We start from the raw sequence: 25,021 nt of genomic DNA, 5'->3' as shown, positions 1-25,021 counted from the left end.
TGTGTCTGTGTGTCTCCTCCTTCTTCTGCCCTCAAATAACCCCTTCTCATTTCATTTTTTATAACTAATACTTCTAGTGCATTGTTGCTATATGTCTAGGTTTGCCACTTATGGCTTCCCCACTGAAAGCTTAAAATGTTAGATTTCTTGTTCCAGTAAGGATGATCTTTGTGAAATACTTACACAGATGCTTCTACAGGAGTTAACACTGCAATTACAGAACATGACATTTACTAAAAGCATAAACATTGCTCCCCCTAATGAACAATCCTGAAACTAAAATCCTTTTACTATTAATTGAATATGTACACAGAGCATTTAGTAATAATGAACATTCCCCATCTAGGGGTATAATATTTGGACTTGACTGACCATCTGTCAGCCAGGAAAGGGTAGATAAATTACAATGTTCTTTTAATCCACTGGGCCCATAAGGAAGCATGTTTTCCTAATCCTCTGCTCTAAAAGCCTGGTTTTGACTGCTGACAAGATACAACCGCAGTGATAACAGTGAAATACTAACTTGGAACTCTCTAAATATTCTTCCGTTTTGAACTATTCCTTCTGTAGGTCAGTGAAATGATGCATTAGTTGATTACATATTAGATACCCATATCCACAGGACATGCACACCAGCATGGCTGCAATGAGGTAAGCCTCAGGGGGATTTCACAGCTGGCTGCAGAGAAATATGAGCTGACCAGAGAGATTTCATCAGGAAAAGGTTAAGCTTAATGCCCCAAAATTTAATATTCATAGAAGGTACACCAGCCTGCTCCCCCCCCCCTCCAGAACATGGATGGGTAAATTATTTGAAACACTACTCCAGGGCACAGCTTTGGAAGTTACTTTGAAAAAGAATGAATATAGGGACATGCTGAAACCATCCATAACTGAGCAGTGGTCTGGATCCAAGAACATCATCCGATCACTACTCAGTTATGAGTGCCTATTAGTAGGACACTACATACATTCTTCTTAAAAGTAACTTCCCTAATTCGGCTCCAAGGGATGGAAGCACATCAGTGCTTGGAAACATTCCTTTTTTGGACTGTAACTCCCCAAAGCTCCAAGCCAGCATGGTTACTGGCCATGCTAGCTAAAGGATTGTGGGAATTAGCATTTTAAAAAGGCAACTTTCCCAAGCTTTTGTATTTTTCTCTAAAAGTGGTCCAATTACAAATCATTTTCTTTTTAGCAATACATGGACACCTCTGTTAATGAAGTAGAAGTGTTCCAGAGCATTACCTCTTTAATAGAAAATGTGATACCAGAGGCATAAATCACATGAAAAGAATAATAATAATTCAACATGCTACAGAGATTTTAAAAATGCAAAACTAATAGTTTGTACATGTGAAATGAAACATCTAGGTCATCTTTACACAAGTAAACAAAAGCATTTTGAATCTTCTACAGATCTGGAAGTTATCCTGGAAGTAAACTTGAGCACCTTGTAAAAAAATTCTCCTCTGCAAGCTAAGACTTCTCTGAAAAAGCAAAGCACCCTCAGATGGATTGGAAGAACTAATATACCCAGTAAAATAAAATGAAAATATGCTCACAGAACTAAAAAAAAGATTGCTTGGCACCATGTTTGTTATCTGAAAAAAAAACCAAAAACCTCAAGCAGGCAGCAGGATGAACATGGGAGGACCAAACTGAAAAGCAACTTAAGACAATCAGCACATGTCTATTTTGACGTAGGTCTTACTAAATCCCATTGAGCTCAGTAGACTTAAAGTCTTAGGTAAGTATGTATGGGGTTGTAGGCTTAGTAAGATAAATAAGTTTATAAATAAAACTGCCTTAATTTGAGCAGGGTCAACATCTGATTGAAATTCTGGCACTTACCCTTTTAACATGGAAATATGCATCTAATTTTAGTCTTTTCTCTTCCCCACTAAAAATCCTTCCCTTTCCCCAAGATTCACCAACAAACATTAGTTCAAACAAGGCTTGAGCTCTGACACATTTATCTATTTAAAAATAAATAAATAAAAGTCAAGCATTTCACTTTTAAAATACGCTACTACTTTGCACAAGTAAATAGGTTATGTCTGTTGCTTGCCACGTTTTGCCCTGGCTTCTGTTCAGCCTCTGATGTGTTTAAATAATTTAATGGCAACTAGAAATTCAAGAGGCCCAGTTCTCAACATTAGAGGAGTGACATAAGGTAAAACTGCTCTTATTATATTTCTGCTTATCCAGAAGCTAATGTGCACCTTGTAAAATGTGCAAGATGGGCTGGCCTTAGACATTTTGGTGTGTGAGGTGGAACAGCAAATGGCTTCTTCCTCCCAGATTAAAGGTACATCATATCCAAGGCTGGCCAAGATAATTTTAGTATCTGAGGCCAGAAAAGGGGAGATCCCAAAGCACTATTGTCTGACTGTACATGTACAACAACAAATGAAACTGATCAAAATTGCTGCCCTTTCATGGCATGCAAAATCAGCTGCCTAAGGCATCTAATTTAGAACTTTATCACATGAGCCTCATTCCCGCTTTGGTCTTGCCACAATCGTGTTAATAAAAAGAAAACAAAAACACACAGTTTTGGAGCTTTTATTATTACACCTCTCTTCAATAGCACAACAGGGCTTTTTGTACTGTCAAAGGTTCCTGCACTTTCACTTCTTCATCTCCCTTATTGCCACCTCACTGACCTGCCAGCTTCCCTCCTGCCAAAGAAAGAATAAGAATGTCTCCTTCTAAGGAGACAGTAATTTCTTCTTTGGCAGGCTGGGGGAACAGGGAAAAGCCTGCTTTGGAATAGGAATGGGGGAGCAGGGAGGCGACACCTGACTACCCAATACCAGAACAGCCATGTCAGGAAGTTATCACATGAGGAGAAATGCTACAGCAGTGTGTTTGGGACCTTCTTACCGGTGTTTCCCATTAATGAAAAGGGATGCTCTTATAGCAGAGCCATGATGAAACAGCTATGACATTGTGCAATAAATATTGTCAAAGGTGCTATTCTCTAGCTTTAACAAAAGATTTACACTTCTTAATCCATCTAATGACAGAGTATGGGTCTGCTACCTTTTTTCAAGTAAATGCAGCAAACGTATCTTTGGGAAAAACTGTTAGGCAAAAAGTCATTTTGCTTTCAAAACAAGGAAACGCTTTTACTTGGCTACTTTCACAGAAATGAATCCTATTGTTGGTTTCAATTAGAGTAGACTCACTGGATAAGTGAGATTTACATAAATGTTGACTTACAAATCAGCAGTTGATCTGTCCTTGTTGAGACAACCAACAGAACCCAGACAATAGATTTATTTTGCTTAAAAAAATTAGTATATAGTGTATTTTCAAGGAAATGCAGAGAGGAAAAGAAAATATCAATTGAATTGCATGCTTCATACCTCCAAAACCAGGTCGCATGCTGAAGTCATGGTCATCTATTCTCAGAAGCTGCTCTGATTTTGTTAGCGGTGATTTGGTGATATCAGGACTTCGTTTTAGTATTGGACTGTATGGGGAATAAAAACCAACAGTCATATATACTGTAATCTACTATTCCTTTAAGACTCATAGAATAACATACAGGGTTCCCAGGTCTCAGGCCTGGTCTCTCTTCTCCAGTTCAGGGGAAAGGGGGAGGAATCTCATAGTAAGAGCGACATCTTGAAAAGTGTGTGCTTATATATCTTCCTCATTAGTTAGATTTTATGTTTGTTTTTAACTTAAGTGGCATACGTTTTGCAACTGTGGTTGATGTTTATGCATCAGAGGCTTTCCCTTGTAATACCACCAGGGCCTGCCTCCATGACATCCCAAGGGTCGTCACTGGGGCTCAGGTTTTGGCCCATAAATCTTAGGTTAAGGGAGTTCTCACATGATACTTCTAAATATCAGTGTGGGAGGGGATGCGTATTTTCTTTGTTTAATTATCTGGATACCTCTGAACAGTCAAGCCACAGGGCTTCCCAAACTGTACAGTATTAAGACCTTATCACATGAACTTTAAAAGCGTTTCAAGCAGGGACGCGGGATAGAGGTGAGGATTATTGCATGCCAAATCACTGCCTAATTGCTGCCCGCCATCAGCCTGGGTGCAAGCCATGTCCCTGCTGTGCTCTGCCAGCACTTTTTTGAAGCTTTCCAGCTTCTAAAAAGTGCTGGTGGAGCATGGCTGGGACCAGGGCTGATGACGGGCGGTGATTAGGCAGCAATTTAGCATGCAATAATCCTCGCCCCCATCCAGCATCACGGCTCCAGCCCAGGAGGCTTGAAATGCTTTTAAAATTCATGTGATAAGCTCCTTAGTTTTCATTCAATTCATTGAAACTAGTACCAGTGGAGAAACTAAAGATGAAGTGACATTGGGATAGGGTGTAAAAACTCTAGAATATATTGGAAAATAGTTCCACATTATTATTATTATTATTATTATTATTATTATTATTATTATTATTATTATTATTATTATTATCCTTTATTTATAAAGCACTGTAAATTTACACAGCGCTGTACATACAATCTTTTTAATTAGACGGTTCCCTGCCCTCGGGCTTACAATCTAAAAAGACATGACACAAAAGGAGAAGGGAGTGGTGGAGGGAAAGGGTAAGAGGTCCAGCAGTTCCTCTCTACCTCCAAGGCCTGGACCAAGGCAAGATGAATGATCAGCAAATCACATTTCAGGCCCTTTGGTTCGAGACAAGAGTGAGAATCATTACCTCTCCAGATGTTGTTAAACTACAACTTCCAGCATATTTCATTACTGACTATGCCAGTGGTTCCCGAACTTTGATCCTCCAGACATCCTAGCCAGCTTGGTCTGCATTCAGGAATTCTGGGAGCTGAAGTCCAAAACATATGAAGGTCCAAAGTTTGGGAACCACTGGACTATGCTGTCCAGGACAGCTGTCAGTTGCAGGCCAAACACATAAGGGAGACTGCATGAGTCCTACTCTTGTTTTAAGATACAGCCTCCATGGTAGCTAATGTTTCTGGGTACATGTGAAAGTGCTGGTTATGATCTATAAAGCTTAGGTATAACTATCTGATCGGACTTATCTTCTCGTACGAGCCTTCTTGATTCCTGAGATCCTCAGGAGAGGCCTTATCTCAGGTTGGGTCTACATTGGCCAAAATACTCTGGACTGTTCCCAAAGTATTCTGGCCCCAAAGCTGCCCTGAATTCCCACCATTACTTGCACACTCTGGAGAGACACTGGGTGACTGTTTACATAGCATTCTGCTGTGTTGCCCACCACTGCTGCCAGTGGTGTGAGTTGCTCCCTCTGAGATCAGAAATGAGATGCCCAGTGTCGATGACATGGCTGGGTGTCTTGTTGTGACCTTGGCAGGAGGGACCCATATCAGTGGGGGCAGGGATGGATGGCACAGCAATATGCTGTGTAAACAGCCACCCAGTATTACTCTGGAGTGCTCTGGATTTTCTGGAAACATTTGAAGAAAATTGTGAGTTTTTTAATTTTAATTTAATACATGGATGGCCCAGATTCACTGCAGAACTGCCCTTCCCATGTGAAGAAAGTCCATAGTCGAATTGAGCCTTTGGACGTGCATCATAAAGTCATGAGGGTGGCAGAGGGAGAAACCAGTTCATTTGGCTTGTGTAGACATGCCCTCAGTCTTACCACCTTCACAGGTAAAACAGGGCTTTCTCAGTGGCTGCTCCCAGGTTCTGGAGTTTCCTTCCTAGGGAGACTTGAATGGTCCCATCCTTCCCTTGCTTCCCTCAACAGATGAAGAGTTATTTTTTTCTGTCAGACATTTAGAACTGAAGGTTTTTAAGGGAAGGGCTTCTAAGAGGGAGCTGAGCTGTTTTAAATGTACCATATTTTAACTGCTTTTTAATCACATGTAAGTATACATTCTAATTTTTAAAAATATTAATAGCCATCTACCTATGCTGTGTACACATTCTTGGATGTGTGTCTGATGCCTCTGGATCAACCATGGATTTAACTGTGGTTACTGGATAGACACTGTTTGATATTCAGTCCTAAATACTCTTGCTCTAAATACTCTAGCAAATAGGCTTAGGGCTGCAGCCTAAAATGACTGATTCAACCACTGCTGGTAGCATCAAACACCTAGTGGAGGAAGTACAGTGGAGACTGGCAGCTTCAAAAGTCCACAGAGGAATCCACTCCAGAGTTTAGTCTGAAAAAGGAGCTACGCAAGATGTTGAGCCCATTTTTGGAGTTATGGTTAATCACCACACACACAAAAAAAATCCTTTCAGGTTTAGAGTAAATCCCAGAGAAGATTCACCATCTCATTGACATTAGAATTGTGAACCTTCACTGAGAAGAGCTGCTCTCTTACTATAGGATAGATGTTTGTGGAATTAATGCTGTGTTGCGGTTGTTGTGCCAGTCACCCCAATCCTACTAGTATACTGGGATGACAGGTCTCTGATGGGCTGATACACCACATTGTACCAAGAACACACCACCTCTGATCAATGTCTTCAAGCCAAAGATCAGAAGACTGCTTGCTTGGAGCTTACTCATGCTTATCTTGATAAGGATCATCTGGGTGCCCTCACTCGGCAGCCAAGAATATAACTTTGCCCTTCTTGGTAGCCACTGCTTCCCGTTTGTCCTTCTGGCAGCAGCAAGCAAAGACCTATTTTTTAATCAGACAATTCTTTAGTGTATACTTTGTTCCTCCATTAAAGAGTGTCTAACAGGTTAGCTGCTAGCTTTGGGCTTTATATTGTTGTGTTTTGAACTGAGTTTTGACCCTGAGCTTTATGTTCTGTTTTTAATCTACATTAAGCCTATCCAGACCCCAGGTTTGGGTCCTGGTTTTGTTTTAGAAATCTACATGATGTTTTTTCAATCCTATATTTAAATAGGATTTCAAAATAACCTAACAATTTGTTTTAAATATGTATTATTGAAAGGAAGTGGGTTTTTTTTTAAAAAATCTGATACCAAGTGCGAAAACTTATGTTCATAGGTAAGGCGATTAACTCAAGAATGTACTTTATGCATAATGTTCTTAATTTTACTGAATACTTCAAAACAAGGATCTTGAACAGAATAGTTCAACAGTATCTAACAAGGGGGGAGAATATGCTATAATTTCCCACCAAAAAAATCACATTTTTAAAACTGATCTATTTATTAAAAAGCCTAAGGTTATTAAAAATTACCAGTCATGAACTGTAGAGCCAAGCCATATTTATATATCTTTCTTTTGTCCAGATTTAACCTAGTGCTTCACATTTATTAAAATCAAACAAAAACAGTATTCCCAGGAAAACTCCCAGCAATATCAACAACTTTTTATTTGTGCTCCCCAGCTCTGTTTAAATCAATCCACTATTTTCTGAATTTAAATGTGCCTCTCCATGGCTTTTACCGGAACTAGCTAAGATGACCGCCACCAGAAAACATTACAATTTTTTTCAGGACCCAGAATCAACAGAGACCAAGAAGGCAAAGAGGAATGCCAGCACTAAAATAAAATGACCTTTATCCTTAACTAGTGTACTATTGCTAAAGTATTTGAACACTTTGACTAACTCCTGAATAATAATTAAAAAGGGCTCAGTGGAAATTGCTGAAAGCCAGTTTCTCAAGTTGCCTGAGTCTAGGGAGCTTATTGCACCCAAACAGGATACAGTTGGGTTGTGGGATACAGTCGGGAATTATTGCATGGAAAATGCTGCCACTGCCATTGGGTGACAGCATTCCAGCTAAATCCTGGCTCCCAGCAGTGCTCAGTCGGCCAATTTGTGAACATGGGAGCTTTCCATGTTTGCAAATTGGCCAGCTAAGTGCAACTGGGAGCCAGGATTCAGCCGGCAGGCAGTCGCCCGGTGGCATCAGTGGCATTTTCCATGCGATAATTCCCAACTGTATCCTGCAGCCCAACTGTATCCTGTTGGGGAGCAGTCAGGTTAAAAAGTCAGTGCAATAAGCTCCTAGATGTGGCGCATGATCAGCAGGAGGGGAGGGAAGAAGTACACAAGGACTGAGGGAAACCTGCTGTTTCAAGAGAGAGTTTGCATGCAAAACTATGAATTTGCAGGCGAAATAAAAACAAAATAAACAGGAAACTCTAGCACACTGCTAAGCTCTTTGCTTCCCCAATGACTCTCAGAAGATGGGCATATTTGTCTTCTCCCTGCATCTGTGATCTGAAGCCCTTTCACACTGCACAATTATGGTACTATGGCACCACTTTAACTTCCTTGACAATACCCTATGGAACACTGGGATTTACAGTTTATTGAGGGGCATTAGTACTTGGCTGAGGGACCATCAAGGAATACCAGGTGCTGTAGGCTGTGTTTCATGGGAAGGCAATGGCAAACCACTGCTGAATATTCCTTGTTTAAGAAAACCCTATGAAAGTATGTGGTAGCCATAGGTCAACAGAAGACTTGAAGACATGTGCACATAAGGTGGGGCCTTGGTATCTGCTGGGCTTTGTTTCCAGGACTCCCCATAGATACCTACATCCATGGCTGCTCAAAACACCTTAAATAAATTGGCATAGTAAAATGGTTTCCCTTCTATAAAATGGCAAAATCATGGTTTGCTTTTTGGAATTTATATTTTTTTCTGAATATTTTCAAGCTGTGGCGGGTTGAATCCATGGATAGAGGATTCATGGATACATTATAATTCTCAGTCAGAGAGCTCTAGTGCTCCCTAAGCTACAAACCCGAAGATTCTGCAGAGTGATGCCATGGCACTTAAAGTGGAATAATAGCATTGTAACTATGTAGTGTGAAAGGGCCCTGGTCATTTCATAAGCTTCAGCTCCATGGTTTCTACCCTGGGCTCATTACAAGAAAAGGCAGAATGAAAATTAAACAAAAAAGGCCATTGTGCTGGGGAGGCAGAGGGCAGTGACGATCATTGCTAGTCCAAACAAATAATTTTCTAGACTCTTGACCTTTGTCTGACAGTGACATGACACTGATCATGCAATTCTGCCTTTGAATCAATACATCTTTCCTTATGATTGCCCTAACACATGGAACAGGAGCCTGTTACATTTACTGTATTCACTTCAGGAAGTGCACTAGGAGTGGACGCATTAATTTTTTCTGGAAAAGAAATAGATGTGGTATGTGATTCTGGTACATAGGAGGGCTCCACTACAGTTTCCCAACCAAATTCCTCTGTCGCATATTTGCCCTTGTGAAGACAGTGCTTACAACAATAGCATGGTTGGAACACATAAGAAGGCCTTCTCAGTGCTGCTCCCAGTTTCCTTTTCTAGAAGGGATTGAAGGTACCCTCATTGCTATCCTTCCATAGGCAGGTGAGGACCTTTTTGGTTCAGCAGCCCTTTGCAGTCTGATTGCTCTGGGGGGAAAGATCCTTTCATAATACACTACATGCTTTGCATTTGTTTTATACAAATATTTGTTTTTAACAGTGATACTTTTAACTGTTTTTAATTCCATTTTTAGTTTAATTATATTTTTATCATATGAATGTTTTTAGCTGTATGTGAATATATTTCTATTGTGTTTTTTAAATATGTATCTGTTTTAATTTTTGTAAACTGTCTTAAGTCCTGAACTCAAAAAACAAAAAAAAGATGGGATGATGATGGTGGTGGTAGAGATTGGATTTTTGCTAGGAAAAGGATCCCAGTATAACCTTCCATTCATATAGACAGCGGCTATGCTGGTTTAGGAATTTTGGGAGCCATAGTCTAAAAAGGAAGCTTCCACATGACTTCTGTTTGGACTGGGGCTTTAGAGCTGCTTTGTTTTCAAAATAACCACAGTCAGTTAATGCATTTATTAATTTCTTTATGTAGTAGTGTCACTACACTAGGGTTGGCGTCACCCAGTGTGATAACGCATGGTGTCACACCCCATTGACCTCTTCCCATACCACACCACACAGAATCCTTCATAAACAATTTTGTACTAATGTTATTCATAAATCATAATTCCCTTATATCACTGAATGTAATGGAAACAGTTGTGACAATGATAACTAGCAAAATTAAAATTATACCTTTAAATATCAAATGCGCAGCATATTGTATTTACATGTATATAGTTTCATGTGGTTCAAGGAAAATTCCATAAGATGTGATGTTTTTAAAGAAAGTTTTAAAAAGAATATCTTTTAAGAAAATTAAAAATTGAAATTTAATTTAAAAAAACAACCCTGAGGCCTCTGCTTTCTTCTCCCACTGAGCCTTGTGGCTCACTGTACTTCTAATTGCTCTGATGCCAAATTTAAGTTACTCATTCTTGCTGAGAAGGTTGTGGCCTTCCAAATGTTCTTGGACTATAGCCCCATCATTCCTTACCATTGACCATGCTGGGTGGGGGTGATGGGACTTGCTGTCCAACAGCATCCGGAAGCCACTTGTTCCCCACCTGTAGTTATAACAGATGGGGTGGAAAACAGGGGGAAGAAGGGTAAGCCACATGTTTTCCATGCAGAAGGTCCCAGATTAAATCCTGGTAATTATCTCAAATTAAAAGGATCACATAGCAGGCAGTGGAAAAGCCTTCTCTCTTTCTTACTGAGACCCTGGAGAGCCATTTCCAGCAAGACAATACTAGCCAGATGGATAGATAATTTAATCAGGCATAAGATAGCTTTCAGTGTTCAGATGGTTTCCTAGAAAAATGTAACTGTTAAAGAAATTATAGTTATTATAACTTTGTTCTGCAATTCCTATATGAGCAGCAGTTGGCTTGATGGTTGCAATTAGCCTCCACCCATCTGCCTCCCAAGGCATGGGTGAAAGGTTCTTCTAGGATAATTGCAAGACTATGCACCGCTGTTGAAAGGCATGAGAAGCACATTTTAAAAAACAAGGCTGTAATTTGAACATCTCAAAGAGATATTTGCATATCCATACTCTCGTGGGCAAAGGCTGTGTATATTTGGGAGTGACAATCTTGGTTAACCCTTTATCATCCCACTTTTTCAGAGGCATTGACAATGTCCCCATTTCCATTTACTCCTACTTTCCCCCTTTATTTCCAGCTTACTTCCATTGCTGCAAACTGAATTCAAAGTACAAAAGTAGCTTGCACTCAATTAATTTAGCACTGGTGAGAGGTTATATGAAGTCTTGCCTTTCCCAGTAGGCCCAGGCAAAAGCAAACTGCTGCACTGCAGCTTCCCTTAGCTGTGTGTTCTTTCTCATTAATAACTTTACCATCTTGACCATACTCTGATGTCACTTGGCTTCATGTGTCCTGGTTTTTATCTGTGCAACACTGGAGAATATGCATGTCTCATGTAGTTTTTTGGGCCAGAGCTGCATTTTATGATTAACACATAAAATATATCTTGATATCAGTAGGTAGTTGAGTCCCAGGATCACATTGGAGTTTATCAAACGGGAGGAATTTCTCTTAAATTCAAATGAAAAGAAAGTGGGGCCAGAACGCATTCACTTAAAGTCACTAGTTTTGTGCAATTACCTGAATAAGCATTGCATTCGAACTGGCTTCCCATTGCCCAAAATTAGCATGTCATTGCCTGAATTTGCGTGTGGCAGTCTATCACGCAATAACGTGAAACCTCATGATTGCGTTCGGACTGACTTCCCATTGCCCAAATTTGTGTGTAGTGGGTTATCACGCAATAACGTTAAACCCCATGATTGCGTTCAGATTGCCATTGAATTATACTTTCAATTACCCTTGTCTGATAAACTCCATTGTTTAAAATGGCTGAAGAATTGCAAATGTTTATGTTATCTGTTTGGCATATAATGTTATGTTGCATTGATAGCTCTGTAATTGACAAATTGTTACAGCTTTGAAATCATTTCTAACTTATTTCCCAGAAAGAGAACATAACAGTTTTGAGCAGGGGTATTGGAGGCTGTGGCCCTCCAAACGTTGGACTAAAACTCCATCATCCCTGCTCATTGGCCCTGCTGACTGGAGCAAATGGAAATTGGAGGCCAATACCTTCTGGAGGGCACAGGTTGGCATTTTGCTCTGGAAGATGTGATTAGGGCAAAACCATGGAACAGACGTCCAAGAATCGAGACTACACCCAGCAGAATACAGCAAGTGCAGCAGGCTAGTTTAATAAGTGAACTTGTTGTTGTTCTTGTGTGCCTTCAAGTCATTTCTGATTTATGGTGACCTTAAAGTGAACCTATCATGGGGTTTTCTTGCCAAGATTTGTTCAGAGCGGGATTTGCCATTGCCTATCTCAAAGGCTGAGAGGGTGTGACTTGCCCAAGGTCATCCAGTGGGTTTCCATGGCTGAGAGGGGATTCAGACCTTAGTCTCCTGTGTCTTAGTCCAGCATTCAAACCACTACATAAGTAATACAGAGAAATATTATCATCTTATTACTCTTTTAAAACTAGTCTCACTAGTAATACAGGGGTGACAAAGTACAGCCTGGGGACCACAAGTGACTCCCAGGGGTATTTGTGTGGCGCAAATAGACCCATAGAGGTCGATGGGGCATGGGGTGCATTTTTGCCACATCTTTGAGTGGTCCTGGAACCAGGAGGGCTTTTAATAAAAATATGAAATGAAAAAGGTCTGTCTTAGTTCTAAAATAGTCTAGGGTGGAACCTAAAAAGGGAGAAATTGCCCCAACGTATGCTAGAGGATGGCCCGTTACAAATGGGCCTAAAAGTGCGTGCGCCGCGCGTGCTAGGGTTAGAAAGGGGCATCCTTTCCAGACACCCGTAACCCTAGCACGCGCGGAACGTGCACAAAATGGCGGCGTCCGTTCCACATGGCCGCCGCCATTATGACGTCACGACTGCGCCAGGGCGCATAGTGCGCCCCTTCCCCGGCCGCAAAAGGAGCTCCGAAACGGAGCCCCTTTTGCCGTTTGCATCGGCTGGGCGCAGCCTTCAGACAGCTGCGCCCAGCAACACAGAGGAGAAAGGGGCCAAGCGGCCCCTTTTTCTTCCTCCCTGCTGCCGCAGGGTGTCCTTGGGGCTTGAAGCCCCAAAGACACCCCTTTCCAGGCTGCAGGGAAGGGGCCTTTTGCCGCTTCCCTGCAGCCTGGAAAGCGGCGGATTGGGGCCTCAGCGGCTGCCACTCTGACTGCTGAGGCCCTGATCCGGCTGGGAAAGGGGCGGGTGCAGGCCGCCGCTTTTCGGCGGTCTGTAACCTGCCAAAGTCTGGGGGCACTCTGAAACAAAAAAATAATTTAAAAAAAACATTCAGTTAGTACAGTGTAGGAGCATTAAAATTATCTAATGGTGTCACAAACTTCATTTGCATGCAAAGACAAAAAGGAAAATCAGACATAGGCATGGGCAACGTAATGCTTCAGTGGTGCATCAGTGGTGGTAGCATACCTGCCTTGCTTGTGTGATTCTTCATGTGTTTCTCTTCTCTGTCTTTGAGGCCGACTGTTAAACAAATTAAGAAAAAAAGGTGGTAAAGTGCAAGAAATTTCTAGATACCTCAGTTTATATCTCATATTTTATTATTGCTATGTCAAGCTTACAGGAAATAAATAAAAATAAATAAAGTGAGTGCGCACCCTATGAACCCTATGAAATACATGGGGTTGCCATAAGTCAACAGTCAACTTGAGGGCATGCACACAGACAGTCAGACAGACAGACACACACACACACACACACAGAACCGTAAAAACTGGTGCACACATGAGAATGACTCCACTGTGTGAAGGAAACCTAAGTGCCTTGGATGTGCCCTGCCAGGCCATCTGGGCAAAACAGCCTGAAGCAATATCTGAGTTGTAGCTACTGTCAGAAGGAAAGTCCAAGTAGCTTAAACTCTAACTTAAGGTCATCAAAATTATCAGAGGCATTCTTTCTTTCAATATATTGTTCAAGGACAAGAGTGGGCAAAATCCAGCCTTCCAGGTGTTGATAGACTGCAAGTACCAGCAGCCCAACACAATTTCCAACCCTTTGCTAGAATGTTAATTCTCAGGACCTCCCAAGTCCCCCATAGTGTCCTAAGTCTCAAAGCCTAATGTTATCTCAAGCTCCTCTATTTCCTTCTCATGGCTGTGATGGTAGGGGTATATGTGTGAAGCTTGTGTGAATAGTTAAAATTTAGAGCTATACATTCTGCTAAAGGTGCTATTTTGGATTTCCTTCATTGGCAGAAGTTGAACTTAGATAAATGTTGAGATCTTTTCCAACTCTATGATTAGATCTCCTCAGTTGTGGTTTGCAACTGATTTTTGGATAGGCAATCCCTGTAGTATGTTGTGACAGAAACACTGCACAATTCTAACCTAACTAAGGTCCAAAGCACACTAAAGCAGAAATAATCCAGTTTGTGACCGCTTTAACTGCCCTGGCTCAGTGCTAGGGAACCCTGGGAACTGAAAGGTACTGTGGCATAAGAGGTCTCTGTCAGAGAAGGCTAAATGTCTCACAAAACTACAGTTCCCAAGATTCCCTAGCATTGACCCAGGGCTGTTAAAGCAGTCTCAAACTGGATTATTTCTGCATTGTGTTTTGGATCAAAGTTGTTGTTGTTGTTGTTGTTGTTTAAAAAAATCAGCTAAAACATGTAAGTAATTTATATTATAATTATAACATTAAAAGGCAAAACCTGGTAATAATTAATTATTGTGATGTGGAATATTGTGGAAGATCATTGGATAACTGGAAGATTAAACTGTCTTGAATGGGGTGTTGAGTTAGTATTAAAGCTTTCAAAATGACACTTGATGGACATTCATTCATTCATCCTCTGGGGGATGCCTGTGGGACCATGGCTGGAAACACTGTTTGAGTGTATCTGCACGACACATTTATAGCAGTTTGATATCACTTGAATTGTCATGGCTCCATCCCATGGAATCCTGGGGATCATAGTTTAATGAGGTTTTTGTCTCTAGGCAGATACTATAGTTTAGCAGAGAATTCCATGTACCTTGCCAAACTACAAATCACAAGGATTCTATCAGATGGGGCCGTTACAGTTGAAGTGGTATCAAACTGCTATAACTCTGTAGTGCAGATTTATCTTTACAGTCAAGATATCAAGTACTTTATTTAGGTATTGAATTATATGGTGTGAAGGTGAACAGAGATGCATTACAGGTGAAATTTCCTTTCTGATAGTCCCTATATTTTAGGAGGCTATTGCGGGAATTGTTTTGGCTAAAACTGGCATTAGTAAGGTAGTGAATTTCATTAATCACCCCTCCCTACCTTTCTCTCTTTAATTCAAGCCATCGCTCTTATACTTATTCACTAAAGAAAAAATTAAGTGACAGTAATAACTGAATACACCACTATTAACACTAGTAATAGAACACTATCATCCTCATTCTTTATTTATGTAGAAAGCCAACCCTGCCAAAGGTTTATAATCTAAAACACATACACACACACGCATGGGAAGAAGGAGTAATACAAATACTGTATAAAATCAATACAGTACAATTGTAAAATGAATTATCCAAACAGAAACAGAAAAACCAATGCAATACTGAACAATACAGAAGCAAACTGACAAACACATAGAACCAAAATAAATAAAATGATGAAATGTTCTGCTCTAAATATACGGTACTGAGAATGGGGTGATAGGGAGTTTAAAATGAATGTTTGAAGATGCTATCTTGCCCTGAGGTATGCTGACAGCTGTAACCCATGTAGACCCAACCTCTTTAGGCTCTTGGACTGCTATGATGACATCTGTTAAACCCACTGTGCTTTTTCAAATCTTGTGTGTTCTAGAGATTCCCCAGAGTCAGTGTTGCCAAGTATATGCTTTGACCTGAAGAGGCTCCGGATCATCTGATGTCATCAGACAATTTTGATTTCTTTGCTGGCTACATGGTACCCCCATCTCAAAGAGGATCTTCTAAATTAGCATGCTTGGTGGGACAAAACAAGTAAAGTAACCCTTTCAACATACAAAATCCAGGCTTAATGAATGAAAAATGATGCATCATGTCAGTGGACTCATTTGCTAATCTCTCCTATTATCTCTGCCAAATTCAGGTACACTCAGTATAGCCTTATGTAAGCATGCATGCATACTAACAAAGGAAGTGCATTATCAAAATAGCTTTTCAGTAATGACAGAGGGAAGCTAAAAGCATTGAAAAAGGCAAGGCAGAACTACCGTAGCTGACATGTTTGTTTTATGGAATGGTAGGTGGTGACTGAATTTTGGCTGGTAAAACGGAATCAGAAAGAAGCAGCATTATTCTGTTCAACCAAATGCAACATTTCCCCGATCCCTAAACCTAATTGCCCAAATATTCATCAACATCTTCACAAACTAGACATTATCATCCTTTTAGTTTAAAAACATATTGCTTTTCAAATGGAAGGGAGCATTATGATCAAGGCAGTGGAAGAAGGAGAAGTGATTTACTGTACCAAGTTAGGACATGCTACCAAAGTAATTCATGTTTAACAACTGAGTGTGACTAACGTGGGCATGTCTTACGGCATGGCCAACTTAGAGTGATCTGTCCCATGAAATGGGTTCAGAAAAAGAAGATAACTGGGGCAAGTCTGAAATTCAGCATTATATAGTTAACATTTTACAAAAAGAGAAGGCAACTAGGCAGGGAAGGTCTGGTGTAAATGCTAAGGTCTGAAGCTCAGCAATATATACTTAGCATTTCATTTTTGCCATCAGTGAACAGGAAGTTAACAGGAAAAGCAACAACAGAGTGTTAAAGCAAGAACTGGAAGGCAAATATCTTGTCAACTTCTGTTCTGGCTATACCACTCCAGGTGGTAGATATGGGGTGGTAAACATGGATGTTTTTCCATCCAAAATGACTCAAAAGTAGTAGGAGGGGAAAGCTGGGCAAGAAAGTTGTTTCCTGACATTTAGTTTTCTGTTGCAGGAACTGGGAAAATCATGTACAGCCCCATCCGAAAAGTGAAGTGGTTGCTGTCCAACACATGAATGAATGCTGCCTGATTTGTGCCCCTGCATCCAGGGCCTCCAAAGGAAAATTTGTAAGGTGGAACAATACTGCTTTCAGGCCCAGGGGTGGGAGTAGGAGGGCTCCTCTCAAAATTGAAGGTTTAATCCTCAGTTAAGTCTTTTCAATAAAGATAACTGTATAACATGAAATTTTAAAGTGGTAATTTTTCCTTCTTTGTAGAAAAAAGTAGTTATGATAAAAATATGAACAAAGTAGACAGCTTTTGGTGTATGATTATGAAAACCTAATTGAACACAATGGCAAATCTCAAGCTACCTGAATATGACCACTGATAAACTTTCATAAGTTCTTTATTTCCTCTGCCCCAGAATGACCAGATAACAATATACATTGGACAAAACAACTAATCAGCTAATGAAATTTGCTTTTCTGGCTTTTTTATCTGCAGAATTTTGCAAAAAAACACTATCAAAATCAATTCTGTTTCTAATAATACTATCAAAATTAGCCTCTTACCTGTTTGCTAACCTTTGTAAAATAAACGAAAAGGCGCTGTGAGGGTTTTTGTTTATTTGTGGTTTTTTGGGGGGAGAATCTATCAGAAACCAATGGGTTCTGCCTTGGCTCTTCTGGCCCCAGACCAATGTACTGGCTGAATTCTCTTCTCATAAGCCCTATCTGCAACTATTTGTATCTGACAAAAATCTGTTCAGTATAGCTGAGTACAAAAGAAGGCTGAAGGGAGAAAGACAGTCCATGAAAATTAGCAACCTTTCTCCTATCAAATGCAAGAGGACTAGCTGTGGCCTATTTGGAGTTCTTCCATTCAATGTCTGCATACCCTACTCCGTTGATAAGCAAGGGGTAACATTCTGCTTATTCCAATAATGATTGGTCAACTGATGGAGAATAATGACAGAAAGTACTGCAAAAAGCAAGGAGAAAGTACACTTATCTTAATTAACCTTAGGGCAGTTAATGTGGTTTATCTGTAATTTTAAAGTTGCCTTTCAGAATCCACTTGTTAAATGATCTGCAGAGTATGTTTTGAAAATACTGAAATCTCTCTTGTTACGTTTGTGCAGATTTACAGGGCATATAAAACTGCTGATTGTTTTGGGATCATAAATGTGACATTAGAATTAAGCCCATTATTACAATATGAGCAAGACAAGTTCTGTTCAATGGTAGAGGTTTCTTCAGATGCTACCTAAAAATGACACAGTGTCCAATTAATGTACTTAAAATACAGGGACATAAAAGTTGATACATACAACATGAAGAATTTGCAACACATGAATTATGACAATATAATGAAACTAAAGGTGGTAACCACATTGGAGGAAATGTCTATTTGTGTAATAGTATTTCATCTATCACTCAACTACATTAATTAATTAATATTGCATTACATTAATCAAGGTACTTCCAGTTAACTGGGCAGCAAATTCTTCAACAACTTCTCAGTTATCCCCATCATTTCAACTGTTACCATGCCTGTGTGGTTCCATGTGTATTGGGATGTGAAATGGATCTACTCACAAATAAGGCAGTAGATTCTGCATACTCAGGAAATGCACCAGGCATGCAGGCATGGTTAAGTTTTATGTTAAAAGAAAATGACTCCAAAATTGCTTAGTGATTCCAAGGAGATACAGAATGAGGTAGCTGATCAACAGAGTATTGATGGCTTTTACTAAGAAAGAAAATGGGGTAGGAAGGAAATTGGGTGGACTGAGTTCCTAGCAATTCCATCCATCCACCTGTTGCCCTTGAAGTGTATTGGACTACACTCTTCTCATTGCAACTTCTCCCCATACTAAATGGAAAATTTGATGGATGACAATAGAAAATAAGCTGTTCCTATATTCCTCCCTCAAATAAAACCAGAACAGCACTGCAAGAACCTATGTCAGAACTTGGCACATTACTTTTTAGAAAAATGAAAATATCTGTAACCTAGCAGTAATAGTTGCACCTTTGACTGAAAGAAGCATGAACTTTCATAGACTTCAGCCCACCTCCTCAGCTGCCTGAAGTGGAGTGGAGAATCCAGAGACAGTCCTATATAAGCAAGTTGTGTGTAAGAATCTCAGGTCAAATTCAAAACCTTGTGATTATGGTGATGAGATGGCAAGTTCAGTTTTAACTATGGTTGTTGGGAGACAAAGGCAGGAGGAAGGATGTTGCCTAAAGCCAAGGAGAGTAGATAACCATATGAATGAGTATTGGAATGTAATGTGGGAACCAGAGAGAAGATGGGATGAACTGCTCAAGGGTGTCCTCATGAGGATGGGGGTTAGACAGTGTAGTGTGCCAGGAAACCATTATTTATGTTCAACTCACTGTTGATGGACTGTGGATACATTCCAATTCAGCTATTTCTCTTTCCAATCTGCCTTTGCAGTTCTTTGCAGACCGCTGTTCTGAGGTCAATGATGTAATGCTCAGGAAGACTGAAGTGTTCTGCAACTGTTTCCTAATGTCTGATTTATGTCCATTTATCTTCGGGTGCAGGGAGCAGCCTCTTTGCCCAATGCAGAGTGCTACCAGCTTCTTTCTTTCAGTTAGTCACAAAGGTGTTTATCACACAGGAGGAATTTCTCTTAATTTCGAATGAAAAGAAAGTGGGGCCAGAATGCATTCATGTGAATTTGCTAGTTCAGCAAATTTACGTGAATGCGAATTGCACTCAAACTGACTTTTCATTGCCCGAAAATAGCTTGCCATTGCCTGAAATTGCGTGTGATCACCTCTCACGCAATAACGTGAAACCCCATGATGGCATTCGTACTGATTTCCCATTGCCCAAAATTGTGTGTGGTAGTCTATCACGCAATAACATTAAACCCAATGATTGCCTTCAGATTGCCATTGGATTATACTTCCAATTTCCCTTGTCTGATAAACTCCAAAGGTACTACAAGATCCCTTTGCATACTGATTTTCCAGACTCACATGGCTATATCTTTGAATTCTAGAAGTGATAGGATGATGCTCTAGCTGCCATAGTACTGTCCTGTCACTGCTGAATTATGGATGCCTTCAACTTATTATAATAGTAATTCTTCTTAAAAGTAACTTTTCAAGATCTGTCTGTCCTATGTTGGCAGCTTCAACCCTTCAAGAGACATACGCCTGTTAAGAATCTTGTTGTTACATGTTTTCACTTGTCACAAAGACAAATACTTACAAAAAAATGCAGGGTTTTTCTAATGAATCGACTACCAGAACACATTTTGAGTTCTTCCCTTTAGTTTGTCATACACCTTGTAGCTCAACTATAATGTTTTAGGGCAGTGGCTCTGCCCCCTGTGCACACTGCTTTGCTTCCCTGCATGCACTGCTCCATCTCCCCACATGCACTGTTTTGTCCCCTAGCGCACACTACACCCCCCCCACACACACACACTCCAGCTTTCATGCTCTGTCCCGTCCTTTTCCAGGGGCAGATTGGCACGTGCCCTCTCTCCTCAAGCGCATGCTGCTTTGTCCCCTCCCCATGCATGCTTTATCCTCGTACATGCTCTGTTTCCTATGCACCATTCCCTCTTTTTCAGGGTGCAGACTGGCGCGTGTGTGGGGGTAGTGGCACAGGGAGAGGGAGTGCTTGCCATTCTGAAAACCCCATCCACCAGAAGTCACCAGAAGTCCCATCCTCCCTAGCCCCACACCTGCTAGCCCTGCCCCCTGCAGCAGGTGACATCCAGTGTGGGAATGCTACTGCATCTACTCCACAGTAAGTAAAAATCTTCATGGCTGACCTGGAACAATGCTTCATTAATTCCTGCACCCAGAAATCTCTCTTCTACCTAAGATAGATTGGTAAAATCTTTTATCATCTGGATTCATGAAATCACTTTAAAAGTTGCACCAGAATTTCAACACCTTTCATGTGAAGGGACCCAAGGTGGCTCACAAATAAAATTTCTAAAAACATATTGCAATAAAACAATTAAAACATCAGCTAAAAACAGTATAAAATTACAAAACTTAAAACCACAATAAAATCCCAATACCCATCCTGTATAAAAACCATCCCATGCCCACATATTAAAAACCTGCCTTAAATGAAAAGGCTTACATAAAATGTGTCCCTTGTATAAAATTGCAAAATCAAGATTTGCTTTTGGGAATATTAATATTTTCAAGTTCTGGATAGTCGAATCGGTGCATTAAAAAATCTGAGGATACAGAGGGCCAAATGCAGAGGTTTGTTAATAGAGGCTTAGTCTCCCTTATCCAAACTGCTTGGGACCAGAAGTGTTTTAAACTTTGGAAGGTTTTCTGGAGTTTTTCAGATTTTTGAATATTTTAATATTAAAAGGTAAAGGTTTTCCCTTGACAAGATTGTCTAGTTGTGTCCAATTGTAGGGGGCAGTGCTAATCTCTGTTACTAAGCCAAGGGAGCCAGCGTTGTCAAAGACAAGTCTATGAACATGTGGCCAGCAAGACTGCACAGAAAGCTGTTACCTTCCCACTGAAGTGCTACCTATTTATCTACTTGTACTTTTATATGCTTTTGAACTACTAGGCTGTCAGAAGTTGGGAGTAGCGACAGGAGATCACTCCATAGCGCTGCACTTGGGTCTTGACCTACTGACCTTACATAAAGAGATAACTTGGAGATGAGACCCAGGTCTAAACATGAACTTCATTTATGTTTTGTGCACAACTTATACACATAGCCTGAAGGTAATTTTATACAAAATATTTAAATAATTTTGTGCATGAAGTTAGCTTGTGTACATTTAACCAACAGACAGCGAAGTTGTTGCTATTTCAGCAACCCATATGGACAATTTTAGAATATTTCAGATTTCAGAATTTCAGGTAAAGGAGGCTCAACCAGTACATGATTAGATCACATATTAACCCTTGAACTACTAAATCATTTACAACTCCCCAGAATGCTATTCAGTTCTTTCCTCCAGTTGACTGTCCTATTACACTTTTCCTATTACACTTTTCCTCTACCTACTCTGTTTTTTGTATTCGTTTTTGTATCCTTTCTTCTCTGTAGCCCCTCTTCCACAGCATTCCCTGAGCTGTGATCTTCTGGCACTAACCAGGTTTGCTTAAGTACTAAGCTTGAAACAAACCACATAAAAATTTCAATTTCTTGATATCATTTTGCAACTATATAAGGAGGATCTAAGTACATTATGTTTAAAAAAAAGACTACAGATTTAATAATAATAATAATAATAATAATTTTTATTTATATCCCGCCTTTCCAATTGCATGATCAAGGCAGCTTACAAGACAAGAAACAATAAAATACAGATAAAGCATCACAATATAAAAAGTTTAAAAACATCATTACTAGGGGTAGGAACGGGAATCTATACAAATCACAATTCACTAGGGGCAATAAAAAGACAGTATATTGCACTAATCGGGGGTCGAAGAACAAGAACAAGGAGCAGAGAAAGAACACTATTACCTAGAGTGAAAAAGCCAGCTGGAATAGATGCGTTTTTAATTGTTTCTTAAAAGAAACTAAAGATGCAGAGGAACGGAGCTCTATAGGGAGCTTATTCCACAATGAGGGGGCGGTGATAGTGAAAGCCCTCTGTGAGGTCCTCACCAAATGGGATTTAGGGACCTCTAACAAATTGGTCCCAGATGTTCTGAGTGTGCGGGGCGGATTATATGGGGAGAGACGGTCCTCCAAGTACCCTCCAAGTACCCTGGGCCCAAGCCATTTAGGGCTTTATAGGTCAAAACCAACACCTTGTATTGAGCTCGGAAGCGAATAGGCAGCCAGTGAAGATCTTTTAAAATAGGTGTTATGTGGTCTGTCCTGGAACTACCAGCGACCAGTCTGGCTGCCATATTCTGCACCAATTGAAGCTTCCGGGTTTGGTACAAGGGTTGCCCCATGTAGAGCGCATTGCAGAAGTCCAATCGAGAGGTTACCAAAGCATGTACAACAGTTTCAAGGTCCCGACGGCCCAGGCAGGGGCGCAGCTGGCGTATCAGCCGAAGCTGATAACAAGCACTCCTGACCGTCGCGTCCACCTGGGATGTCAGATGAAGCGACGAATCAAGGAGTACTCCCAAGCTGTGCACCTAGTCCCTCAAGGGGAGCGTGACCCCATTCAGGACAGGCTGACAAATCTCACCACCCGGAACCGAGGGACCTATCACCAGTACTTCCGTTTTCCCTGGATTCACACTGAGTTTGTTCTCCCTCATCCAGCCCATTACCAACGCCAAGCAGGCATCTAGAGGAGAGATGCCATCCTTAGTTACTGCATCAGTCGGAGACACAGAGAAAATTATTTGGGTGTCATCAGCATACTGATAACACCGCGCCCCGTGTCTCCGGATGATCTCTCCCAGCGGTTTCATGTAGATGTTAAAAAGCATAGGGGATAAAATCGCTCCCTGAGGGACACCAGATGTAAGTGCCCTCTTATCGGAGCGACAGTCCCCCAGCTCCACCATCTGGAATCTACCCGAGAGGTAGGACCAGAACCACTGCAAAGCAGTGCCCCCGATACCCAACTCCCCCAGGCGTTCCGGAAGGATACCATGGTCGATGGTACACACTTCCAGCTTTATATTGTTTAAGCCAAGCCCTCTGATACAACCATATCTGGTCACACTCCAAAGATAGGGACTCAAAAGTCATGAAAACAGAAAATGTCCCATCTGAGACCACTCAAATGTATTATCAAGCAGCTACAAACAAATCTAGAGAATAAAATTGTCCTCTTACCAGCTTCCAGAGGCAGGTTCTCAAGGCCAGGCCCCACAAGTTTACACTACAACTCATCTACAGCAGGACACATAACATGGTTGGACAGCCAGGGACAAGATTCTGGTATAAACCAAGCTGCCAACACTGTCTCTCATATAGCAATATTGCAGGTCCTAAAAATGTCACCCACAGCAACAGAGGTGCATTTACCTGCCTATCTTCCAATGTAATATATGTCATCTTCTGCCAATAGCCCTGATGAGAAATTTGTACTTAGGACAAGAGGCTACTGTTAGAACAGAACACAGAGAAACAGAATTGTTTCCAATTTATTTAGCCTTTTTTTATTAAGCACAATCCAGGAAATGTTAGCCACTTGGGCTGCACTCTATGAGCTCTTAGCTGTAAAAGCCACTGAGCACGATCTGGCCATGGAAGTTACTAGCTCATCGTGGCTTCTTCTAAAGCCAGTCACTAACATTTGGATGGAGGAAACATGGATCAGTTCCATGGATCAGACTCAACTGAAAGCTTAATTAGAAAGTTATCTTTAAGCCAAGATAGAATTGCTCGAAGAAGTCATTATCAAAATCTTTTCTCTATAGGACAGCAACATGCATACTGCACGGATGTACAAGAAGAAGTGATCAGTAAACACAATTAAAGTTTTGTGAGAGTGATCTTTTCCTAGCCTTTTCCTCCCTCAGAGCATCCAGATAGTTCTAAACAGGATCAGAGCCTCCTTCGATTGCATTTTCTTTTCATACAGTATTCCAGGTGGGCTTCTTATATAACTGACTGGGTGAGTCCAAGGGGGTGTTCCCATTCGCCTATAAAGCGGATCATGATGCGAATTTAGGGGGTATCGTTTCCACTCAAGCCCGAATTCGACCTGCATTGCTCCTGAATCGTTCCCATAGAGATTCGAATCTGAATCAGATTATCTTGAATAATTCGAATTATATGCCTATAAACCGGTTTAAAAAAACAGTAGGTTTTAAAGCGAATTATTTTTGCTCCCGGGGTCCGATTCGTGGTATCCGAATGGGAATGAAAGGGTGTCTGATTCGGGAACCTGGAGATGGGAGGAGCAGCGCTCAAGGGGCTGGCCTGGGGGTGTCACCCTCTTTGTTCTCTTTCTGCATTGCCAGCACCATCCCTGCTTGATCACCCCCCAAACAGCCCAGGGAGCAATGGGGGAGGCAAAGGGGTTTGGGGGAATGGAGGCTCCTTCCAGAGAAACTGTGGGAAGACACAGGAGAGATTGGACACCCAGGGATCTGAGGGGGTGGGTCAAGCTTTCTCTTCTCTCTTCCCCAAAGAGTCTCTCCCCACTGAAGCCCGCTGCCTTCTCCTCCTTGATCCGATTTGGCAAACACACACGCACACACACTAGATAGCTAGCTAGCTAGCTAGCTAGATAGATAGACAGACAGACAGACAGACAGACAGACAGACAGATATATCTTTATACACACATATGTTT

General features: G+C 40.9%; 1 protein-coding gene across 2 annotated transcripts in view; it reads right to left on the bottom strand.

Moving 5' to 3' along the window:
• The window catches only part of LOC121921504 (gamma-aminobutyric acid receptor subunit rho-1), an 89,941-nt gene that overhangs the window by 23,280 nt on the left and 41,640 nt on the right, over positions 1 to 25,021 (bottom strand). For both annotated transcript variants that reach the window (XM_042449679.1, XM_042449689.1), the window contains exons 2-3: positions 13,276 to 13,329; positions 3,375 to 3,481 (exon numbers count right to left, since the gene is read on the bottom strand). In XM_042449679.1, the coding sequence (XP_042305613.1) occupies positions 3,375 to 3,393 (19 nt within the window). In that variant the 5' untranslated portion in view covers positions 3,394 to 3,481; positions 13,276 to 13,329. The remainder of the gene's footprint in view (positions 1 to 3,374; positions 3,482 to 13,275; positions 13,330 to 25,021) is intronic.

The sequence above is a fragment of the Sceloporus undulatus genome, chromosome 1, assembly GCF_019175285.1.
Source record: "Sceloporus undulatus isolate JIND9_A2432 ecotype Alabama chromosome 1, SceUnd_v1.1, whole genome shotgun sequence".
In the NCBI taxonomy this organism is placed as follows: domain Eukaryota; kingdom Metazoa; phylum Chordata; class Lepidosauria; order Squamata; family Phrynosomatidae; genus Sceloporus; species Sceloporus undulatus.
Note: the sequence above shows the minus strand (reverse complement) of the source record. Positions and strands in the feature narration are given on the sequence as shown.